This window comes from Bidens hawaiensis, unplaced genomic scaffold (assembly GCF_021521415.1).
Source record: "Bidens hawaiensis isolate Kalapana, Puna unplaced genomic scaffold, B.hawaiensis_p1.1 tig00007028_1, whole genome shotgun sequence".
Taxonomy (NCBI): Eukaryota; Viridiplantae; Streptophyta; class Magnoliopsida; order Asterales; family Asteraceae; genus Bidens; species Bidens hawaiensis.
In genome coordinates, this window is record NW_027491480.1 from 474,860 (window position 1) to 486,063 (window position 11,204).

Genomic DNA, 11,204 nt, shown 5'->3' on the forward strand with positions numbered 1-11,204 from the left:
CCCGCTCGTAGGGGTCGCACCTCTTTGCATGGACGAGCGCCTTGTTTTCCGGCACAACGTCCGCGCGTAACCCGCGGGACGGAATTATTGAGTAGCTCGTAGTGGCAGCGCCACTTTGCATGGACGAGCACATTTTCCTGAAACGTTCGCAGCGTAACCCGCGGGACGGTATTACTTATTTTAGCTCGTAGTGGCAGCGCCACTTTGCATAGACGAGCACAGTCCCCAGAAATGTTCGCGCGTAACCCGCGGAACGATTTTATCAGAATATGTTGATAGGACTATGTTTTACCAAGCATGTGTTTTAATGATGCTATCAGAATTATGTTTCAGAATGAATTGTATCAAGATTATGATGCAAACACGATTTATCAAGTTACTAAAACTTGTGAACTCACTCAGTTTATACTGATTCAAATGTTTTTACGTGTCTTTCAGGAGATAACTAGGTAGCGCATGGAGTCACACTTAGAGCACCTCACGCTGAACATCTAAAACTAGCTTTTTGGAAGATTTTAGTTCTATCCCTTCGATGCGCGTGGTTGTTCCCGCCGCGCAAGGGGATATGGCGTGGAAATCTTCAACAGTTTTTATACTTGGATGTTTTTATGTAATTTTTAATCAATGTAATGTATTTGTATTAAACCTTTCATGCGAAATGAAAATCTTTGAATGTTTGCAATGGCCCGTGCTTAATTATCAATCCCCACTCGTGCGCGCCCGGCTGTTTCCGCCGCTCAGGGCCGGGTGTGACACAGGAACACCCTCTCCCCCCCCCCCGACGGGCGAGTGGGCGATATATATTTGTCACCGGTTTGTTTGATGGACTTGGTAACGCGGCGATCAAGTATTGAGGCGGGGCGATTTGTGGACTACAACACCGCCCCTCGAGCTATATATCACCCCTTGATCACGCGTTAAAAATGCCTCTATTTTATAGCCTCTCTATTGCACATCTTCTTACCGATCTGATCTTAAGTAATTCGCGAGCTGTTTGACGTGTTTTCATCTTAAATGTCACCATCACTTTACTCACGAAACAGCAGTTTTAGAGAGAGAAAACATCGGTCTCCGTGTGACTGTGTGAGAGAGAAACAGAATACAATATATACACACACCTGTATCTATAGCTTACACACAGATATATATATAGAGAGAGAGAGAGAGAAAAGTTACAGCTATATCTAATAATAAAACTTTTTGAACATCAAGAAGCTTATTATTATTACAATCCCGAAGGATTCTGTTCGTCTTCAATGGCGGACAATAACGCCAGTTTAGCTTAAACTTTGTATACATATTCACCAGCTAGCTTTCAGTTAGGTAAAACTAACAACTTCAATCCTCTAATTCTCATTACAGTTACTAATTAACTTATTATTAAATATCTACTATCTATCTATATATATTCTATATCTATAAATAGATAGATACAGATACGTATATATTTTGTCGCATCTATCGTGTTCTTCCGCGTTACTCGTTTCGTAAACTGACAGCTCTCAATTTAGGTATAGATCTCTCTCGTGTTTCCGTTTTGAAGTCTATCTGTTGGCGTCTAGTGGTAGTTCGTATTGATTACATGCGGACTGTATTGCTGTTGATTCAGTAGATTATAGATTATTAATTTAGTTACAATTGCGGTTATTATACTCTGTTTGTTTCTGATTATGTGTGTGTTGTTCAGATCTGTTAATAGTTAAAGTTTAGATCTGTAATTAGCTTTTATATCACTTTTAGTTCTATTGCTTTACGTGCCAAATGTGGAGACTTTGAGCAATTCAGATTATCTATAATTTAAGTAAGTATTGTCTTTCTTTACATTTTATATATTCAACAACCTACCACAACTGGCTATACTTATTTTTTATAATTTATTTTTAGACACTCAAAATAGTAGATCTCTGTATTTAGCAGTGTTGTAGAAATCGCCGGTTGCTAGTCGGGCGGTAGGGTGGTGACTACTGACTAGCGATTAATTGGATTGGATTTTAATTTATAATTTTCAATTATATACACACACATAATTTTATATACATACACCTTTTTATATACACACATTTTTATGTATATTTATATATGGAATCGCCGGAAATTGGTCGGAAACTGCCGGAATTAAGGCTGAGTTCGGGTCTAATTACGACAGACTAGGACCAACTAAGTCTGACTACCGATTTTCTGGTTGATGACCCAAAAATTCATCTGTCACGGCTGACTAGCGATTAATTGCCAACTAGTCCCGATTTTTTGCAACTCTGATATTTCACAAGAGATGGAGTTGAAGATAGAGATCCTGATGGAGATGTAAAATAGAGGAAATCTCTATATTTTGTAGAGAGAGAGAGAAATTTAGAGAAGTTGCTTTGAATGCTCTATCATCCATATTTTAATATCTGTCTAGATATAGCCACATTTATAGATTTGAGCAAACATAAGGTTGTGTTGGTTGGCTTATCTTCACTTATTTAGCTTGAGAAACTCAGGGTGTAAAAGGCATTTCACCTTTTAGTCTGATAGAAATTAGTACATAGGTCATCTCTTGTGAAAGCTTGCAGTATACCAACATGCAATTGATCTGTGGTCCTGTGGAGAATGTTTTGGTTGTATTGGTTCTACAGGATGAATGAAATTTGATGATCACATGTGCCATGCAATCTGCAGGTTTTTATTCGGTGAAACACGAAATTTGTTTCACATTAAAACTCAAAATGCTTTTACTTTCATATGTGAAAGCCTAGGTCTCTGGAATGAAAGATATCATAATATAGTAAACGTTTCTATGCATTTATATTATTGTTTTGCACTAATTTTACTATGAAATTTACTTTGTGTATGCAGTTGAAAAGGGGATATTAGCAAGCATGAAGCAAACAGACAAAAAGAGAACTCCAATGAATAATCAAACCAAACGGTCTGTTCGGTCTCAAAGCAGAGATAATAAGCAGCTACAAGAAAAAAGAAGCCAGCCGCCTAAATCAAAAAACAAAGACAAGAAATTGCCTGATGAATCATCTCAAAATGTTAAAACTCTTGAATCGAATCAAGAAAACACAGACCAAATTCATGAAGCAAATACTAATATAGATGAAGAATCAGACTCGGAAACAGTGACCGATTCCATATCATCCAGTGGCGATTCACGAGTCACAGAAGATGAAATAGTTTCACAAAACCCTACGATAAAAGATAATTCTGAAAATTCATCACATAAACAAGGAGCGAAATCTAGTAAGAAAACAGCAATATCTGATAACAGCAACTCAAAGAGTGTGAAGATTCATCCGAAACTGTCATCAGCACCATCATCGGTGTCATCTGAAGGAACATATGACCAAAATGACCAAGCTGCCCTGGAGCCAAAGGAAGTGGATATTTTGGATGATGATGATGAAACGAAAGAGGATTTGGATCAAAAGATTGAAGAAATGGAAATGAGGATTGAAAAACTTGAAGAGGAGTTAAGAGAAGTTGCTGCTCTTGAAATTTCACTCTATTCAGTTGTTCCTGAACACGGTAGCTCTGCTCATAAGGTGCATACACCTGCCAGACGCCTTTCTAGACTTTATATCCATGCGGCCAAAAACTACTCTCTTGGGAAACGGGCTACCATTGCTAAGAACACCGCATCAGGGTTGGTTTTGATTGCAAAGTCTTGTGGCAACGATGTTCCAAGGTACTCAATTACTTGTTTGGTGGGCCGGTAAGAGATCGTACAGGCTTGGGCCAAAATGGGTTGACCTGAAACACATATTTGTCAAAGTTTTGATTCTTTATGAGTATTTAAAGTGTCAGAATATTATTAGACATGTTATATTAGAGATAAAACATAAATCAACAAACCTATTTGTAACAAAATTTGACGGAATTGCAGCATTAGACTGATACAACATCCATTTTTGTCCATTTACAGGTTGACTTTCTGGTGGTCAAACACTATTGTATTAAGGGAGACAATAGCCCAAGCATTTGGCAGCTCATGTCAATCAAGTTCATCAACACGAGTACTTGATACAAATGGATCAAGTAATAAAAGCCAAGGTAGCAGTAAACGATTTAATAATAAACCTGATTTTATCGAGTTCATTGATGATTGGCAAGAAACAAGAAGCTTCACATCTGCACTTGAGAAAGTCGAATCATGGATCTTTTCACGAATTGTTGAGTCTATATGGTGGCAGGTATGAAATTTAATTCTCATTAAAAGTTGACCGTGTACATTAACGACTAAAGTTATATATCTTTATGTTGCAGACATTGACACCTAAAATGCAATCTCTAGGAGACGAAGCTAATCAATCTATAGGGAAGTTACTGGGACCCACTTCAGGTAAACAACAAGGCAACTTTTCCATTAATTTATGGCGAATTGCATTTCATGATGCTTTCAAGAGACTTTGTCCTGTTCGTGCTGGTGGTCATGACTGTGGTTGTCTTCCTGTGTTGGCAAGAATGGTATGTTATTTATCATTCATTATTATTATTATTAGTAGTAGTATTTTTAAATATTAAATATTCATTATCTTTTTGTGATTAGGTAATGGAACAATGCATTGCTAGGCTCGATGTAGCAATGTTCAATGCGATTCTTCGTGAGTCGGCTCATGAAATGCCAACTGATCCAGTTTCAGATCCGATTGTTGAATCCAGAGTTTTGCCTATTCCAGCTGGCGATCTGAGCTTTGCTTCCGGGGCCCAAATAAAAAATGCAGTATGTACCTAAACTCTACATTTTAGTTAATAAGTTGCCAAAGTGTATTTTATACCTCCTATATTATTTCCTTTAGGAAATTATGTTATTATTGAAATAGTATATTTACATGTTTTTCCCAGGTCGGAAATTGGTGTAGATCGCTTTCTGATTGGTTTGGTATAGACACCGAGGATGAACATGAACAAGATCATGATCATAGTACAGACGTCTCAAACAAAGATGAAAAAAACAATGAACTCAAATCTTTTCATCTTCTGAATGCACTAAGTGATCTTTTGATGCTGCCCAAAGACATGCTTATGGAAAAATCAGTTAGAACCGAGGTATGCCCATAGTTAAATTATTTATAACCAAATCATCCTCATTGTCACATCTCATTTAATTTACTTTATTAATTTATTTTTTCTGTTTTTTTACATGTATAGGTATGCCCGTCAATCAGCCTTCCGTTACTTAAACGAATTCTCTGCAACTTCACACCAGATGAATTCTGCCCCGATTCAGTTCCTGGTGCAGTTTTGGAGGCAGTTAATGCTGAGGTATTAACTTTTATTATATTTTATCCATAATGTTTAAGCTTATAAACTGAAGAGTAAAAGTGAGTAAAGGGTAGCATGTCAAATAGTTCAAACGAGTCTAAAGTGTTTTTCATTTTAAGTTTAGGGGCCAGTTTTAACCAAATTATGTTAAAAAGTGTCGATTCTGTTTTGATTTTCTTGATAATTAACCGTAAAACTGTTTAAACTAGTTATGGCTGAATAGGATCAAACAGGCTGAAAGTCATTTGAACTTTGAAGTGTCGTTAAATGCTCACACTTATAAATTATTTTATATTTCAAAGACGGTTTTTTATTTTATTTTTTAATTTCTATAATTGTGTGTGGTAGTTTATTTCTTTATAGTTCATAAAAATTCAAAAAGTGTCGATGGATCACCTAACTCTACCTCACCTGTTTTGGCATGTACTACCAATCCGTTACCAACTCTCTCTTGATGCTTACTACCTTTATAAATCATTTTTTCAGAAACAATTATATTATGTGATAATGATATCTTCAATCATATATAAGTTTTAAAAAAAAAAATTGGATAAAAGGTATATTTCGTACAAAAAGTTACCTGTTTTGACCGATCGTTTGACTCGGGTCATGCAGGCAATGCTAGAGCGAAGCTTATCGGGAGACAATTCAAACAGCTTTCCTTACACGGCTGCTCCAGTAATATACAAACCTCCTTCCTCCATTGATGTTTCTCTAAAAGCATCAGAAGTTGGCGGAAAACAATTACAGGTAAACAGAAACTCATCGGTTATTCAAAGAAAAGGGTATACGAGTGATGAAGAGCTAGAACAGCTCGATTCACCTCTCGGTTATGTTATCGATAAACAACCGTTGTCATCTTTAAATGCTGGAAATGGGAATGGTCAACATGTTGACCAGACCGCACGTGTTGCAGTCAACGCAAGGTATGAACTTCTTCGTGAGGTTTGGTTATCATGAAAAGGGAAAAAAAAAAGAAAAGAAAAGAACATAAAGAAATCAGGCTTTGTTTTATTGTGTATCTTTAGAACAATGGTGTTGTAATCATTTATTATAATTTATAATTATTTATTATCAAAAGCAAGCAAATAAGTACTTTTGAGGCTGTGGGATTGGTTATATGTTACGGACTGAAATCATTGCAATATATGGGCAACTGATGTGGTGTTTATAAGCCAGATGGGTTCCCTCGTTTATTTACTATTTGACGTGCTTTGGATGCGTTAACGGTCAAAGATTAAAGAACTTGATAGTTAAGCGTATTTAGTTTAAAACAAACAAATGTATCAAGAGTTGGATTTTACTCTATAATTATTTTTGTTCATAGTTAAGTGCATTTGGGTAGAAGCAAGCGCCTAACCGCTCTACAAAGCGGTTTGAAACCGAACTTAACAGACAGTTGTATTGGTTTGAGAAGTATGCGAAAAATGGATAAATCGAACCAATCTTTTTCCACTTTTATATACAAATTCCAAGTAGAATAGAAAACCGGTGTTGCATGTCGTGTGTACAAGACCTGTTGTGAATTAGCGTTAGACTATACTTTGAATTATTTAAATCTTATTTTCCTATTTAAGTCGTACAGTATATTAAAAAAAAATACTTCGATAGTAGGCTAGTAGCATATGCTAGGAACATTAAATATTAGGCCATCCGTTGTGGTTAAGGGTGAAATGTCGAAAAAATAAATGTTTCATATATATACTGTATGGTTTCACATTTCACACCCAAAAACATATGTTGCGACAGTTTGAATGTGGTTGTGGATGAGATGGAATGACATGATTAGTTTATGTAATAACTAGTAATAAACATATTCAAACAAACATAGCCCATGCCCGCAATCTGCACCACATTCAGCTCCCCTCCCCCCAACGCCCAGTCGTGACGGTGTGTTGCACCCAAGATGCCAACGTGACGAGGCTTCACGCCCTTTTCGTGATGTTTATAAAACTGTGAACAAAATCGATGAACAAACTTGTAAAATGAGAGAGGCCTTTGATGGAACATTAGATAAAAGAACAATAAAAATGACGGTGAAGTTGAAAAAATATATATATTTTTTAAAACATATATAATTTACTTATTTAAAAAAAAATCAGAATCAAAACTAAGGCAGTAATGAGCCCCCCCCCCCCCCCCCCCCCCCTTCAAATGCAATAAATTACAATATAGGTTACAAGGTTGTTTACTTGTTTGTGTAGTAATTTACAAGTTACACAATTATTATTAGCACAACTAAATAACCTATAATTTTTTCATAACAATTTCTAGAACAATTATAATTAACATCTAGCAGAATTAAATAACCTATAATCTCTTTTTAACACAATTAAGTTACAAGATCATAATTAAGTTCCACAACACCTTTGTCATCATAGAATTATGGAGCCTATAAACAAACCCAACCCATAACTGAATTTAACTGGACCGTTCTTGTTCATAAACAATTACTTACATAAGTAAAATTTCGAGTTTTGGTTTGGTTTCGGATGTCTTGAAATCAAATTGCCCTTAAGTTTTGTTATCACATATAGCTAGTATTCTTTATAACGAAAAGATACATATAAATGAATAAGCAGAAATGTTAAAAGGTTAAACGATGAGAATAATTATTCACTATATGTCATTTCTACTTTAATGGGATGGTAAGGTGTGAAATAGAATGTCGGCTTGTTAAGGGTTCAAGCAATGTATTGTGCCAACATTTATTCGTTGAAATAAAATGTATTCACGCTATGGACAAATTTTTTTTGACACATGTTTTTTTTTTCCTCGTTGTTTCCAAAAACATATTTCTTTTCATGCATACCGACATGGTTGGAAATTCACATGTTATTTGCACGTGACATGATTGTATTGTGTTTGCTTGAAATAGATGAAACCTAATATATGTTTTAATTATATATAAAATGTGTTGTTTGATTTTGAAGACTTCATTTTAAAAAATGGGAGGTCTTGAAGGGTTGGAACGATGGCAACGATTTTAGAAAATATGAAAATGAATGTAGAAGACGCTTTTAGTATCTTTGACCCATAAATTTGATCGTTTAAATGAGGACTCAAAAATTGATTTTACTAGTTTACTCTGGTAAAAATATAGAAATTAATCAATTATATATGTTCTTGTTTATTAATAATGTTTATTTTTTAATGATATAAATAAACAGTTCTCGTAAAGTCTTACATAAACGAACATAAACAAATGGACATAATTAAACATAGATGAACAAGCTGATATAAATAACCAAAAGGAGATCAATTAATATTGGACTTTTTATGCTTTTAAATTTTAATAAAAATGAACGTAAGAAAAATAATGTACGACAGTCAAAATCATTTATTACATTGAAGCATTGCCAATAAACCCAAAAAAAAAAAAAAAAAAAATCATTTGAGGGTAAAAGTAATTACTTACACCTACCAAGACAAAAGAATCTGCCACCAAACCAAGTGTCGGTCTTTGGTATCCTCGAGAGGACCAGTTCGTGCTAAGAGCTTAAATTAGCCGGGTTGAAAAAAATCAGGTTTCATGGCTTGCTTATTTTTACCCGACCAAACTCTCAAAATTGAATCGTTGTAGCCTGTTTGGCCATTATGGCTGGTTCAGTTTAGTTTTTCCAAAAAACATATTTACTAGTTCGGGCATACAAATTTTGTCAAAACCAACCGAATCAGACCGTAAACAGCCCTACTTTTACCCTCTTAAAATTCTATCCATAATCTATTTGGTGATTTTATCCCCTTCACTATGGTAACCAAGAGTAAAATCATTTCACAGTGATTTTTTTAAAATAAAAATTAAAAATTCATACCTAAGTTAACAGAAAATTATACTATATATTAAAGGAAAACCTTAGGCTACAGTGTTTTTGTTGTTGGTCAATCAGTGGTTGCCATGTGGCAGTCACTAAGGTTTTTTTTTTCTTTTTTAATATTTTAAAATCTTTTTAACTATTTATTCATTTGAAAGTAATTAAAATAACAAAAAAGAAAGCTGTTGTGGTGGTGGTGTTGTATTGTTTTAACCAGGATGTCCTGAGTTCAAACCTAATCTAAGTTAGTTTCTTTTTTTTTTTTTGTATTTTTGCTTTTTATGGTTTTCTTTTCTTTTCTTTTCTTTTTTTTTTGTATTTTTGTTTTTTATGGTTTTCTTTTCTTTTTTTAAATAGATTTCATACTAGATCAACCAACGAAAAAGTAATGTGTGATGTTTCGTTTTATACTTTGTTTTAAATACGTTATTTGAGGAATTATTTTCTGGTTTAGTTTTGGTACCGTAAAGAACATAGCCGATACCAACCGAATTTACGGCAACTTACGGAAACGACGCCCAACCAACAGAATAGCCCGGCGCAACGCGCAGGGTAACAATCTAGTTTGACTTAACCGAAAAGACAATGAACACCTCTGGACCCCAAGACATACATATGTTTAGTTTGGGAGAATGGGCCCACTCAAACAAGCCCACTTGCCTAAAATTTGTTCCTTTTTTTGTTTTTCTTCATCTCAATTTTTAGTAGGCCCATTTGATCTTAATTATACTATAACTGAAGTACATGGTTTAACTTGTGATTATTGTTTACATGTTCACTTGAGCATTGAATAACATATGACAATCTTTATTTAGAGTAGCACGTGATATTTTTTGGGTCATTTTGTTTCTTTAATCACACTATTTAACGTTTTTGACTTTTTTCATGCTTTTTTTTTGGCTAAGGTTTAATGTAATTTGTTTAACATGATTAATTCCGATTCAATCTGCTTTTTACCTTATTAGTTTTCAACTTTTACCTATGTTGTGCATTGTGGGGTGGTGCCCCTGCCACCTCACCTACACTTGAACAAATCTTCATTTACCAAACCACATCACCATTATCTTTGGGTGCCGACCCCTTAACGACCATCCACATTTTGGGCGGGTGGGGTCCATTTTTCATCATCAATCACACACACACGTTTATTTATTTTTCTTTTATTTAAATATTAGCTAAACCACAACATGATAGTTAAAGCCTACCGCCTACGTAACAATGACGTGGTTGGGCATTATGCACTTTTTCGTTAGCTCACAATATACAATCTTACGAAAAGTACTAGACATGTCACAATCTGAATCCACCCACATCTTTCTTTCCTATCAAGTTAGCACTTGGGTCGATCTTTAGCTTTTTCAAACAACAATCTAATCTACTCTTTAATTCTACACGATTGTTCATCACGAGTTGATCCTTTACTACAATTACACCCTTCTACCATCCTATGCACAAACACAACATATTGTTCCCATGTTTTTTAGCACAATGTATACAACAAAGCCCTACATAATCAAATGTTTTGGTGCATGTTTGGTGGCACATTGGTGGCTAATTAAAGAGCACAAGTACAATTATGGATGGCATTATATTGTAAGAAATTATTTATGTCCTTTTGATATACCAAAGAAAGAAAAAGGTTTTAAGTGTTATTTAATGCTTATTTCTTTTTTATCCCGAAATGATGAATTGAACTCGTATAGGTATTTTAAACGCTACTATAAAATTTGAAAGAAGAAACGATTTTGATTTATGGTGTAGGACAAACATAACATACCATACCACACTTTTTATTATCCACACGAGTGAGAGGGAACAAACCTTATCTTTACACCAATGTGCATTTCATCCATGGGTGTAATGTAATGTTTATGACACATTTTCTGAAAAGTAGGTGTGTGTACACAATCAATGAGCTTATTAAATCTTGCCATTATTACTTTTGGTATTTATGTTATGCTACTTTCTTTTGTTTTAATAAATGTGTACTTTTTTTAAACATTCAATTAATCGTTCAAATGGGTTACTGGCTAAATTCAGCATATCGGGATATACTTATTTTTTGATCTATAAAAACCCTCACCTAAGGCCAACGTCTGTAAACACTCGCCCGAAGTCACGACAATGCGGTGAGATAAA

At 34.7% G+C, this 11,204-nt stretch overlaps 1 protein-coding gene across 1 annotated transcript; it reads left to right on the plus strand.

Annotated features, from left to right (window-relative positions):
• Window positions 1-2,785: 2,785 nt before the first annotated feature.
• Window positions 2,786-6,302, plus strand: LOC143634166 (uncharacterized). Its single transcript, XM_077102321.1, has 7 exons — window positions 2,786-3,673; window positions 3,911-4,178; window positions 4,252-4,452; window positions 4,535-4,708; window positions 4,831-5,034; window positions 5,137-5,250; window positions 5,866-6,302. Exons 1-7 carry the CDS (start codon window positions 2,862-2,864, stop codon window positions 6,208-6,210), a joined length of 2,118 nt encoding a protein of 705 aa, XP_076958436.1. The 5' UTR covers window positions 2,786-2,861; the 3' UTR covers window positions 6,211-6,302.
• Window positions 6,303-11,204: the final 4,902 nt, after the last annotated feature.

Bases quoted from the DNA above. Each gene is read 5' to 3' on its own strand.
- LOC143634166 (XM_077102321.1), top strand. From the start codon at position 2,862: ATGAAGCAAACAGACAAAAAGAGAACTCCAATGAATAATCAAACCAAA. The intron at 4,453-4,534 runs GTATGTTATTTA...TTTTGTGATTAG, and splicing joins TTCCTGTGTTGGCAAGAATG to GTAATGGAACAATGCATTGC. The intron at 5,035-5,136 runs GTATGCCCATAG...TTACATGTATAG, and splicing joins AAAAATCAGTTAGAACCGAG to GTATGCCCGTCAATCAGCCT.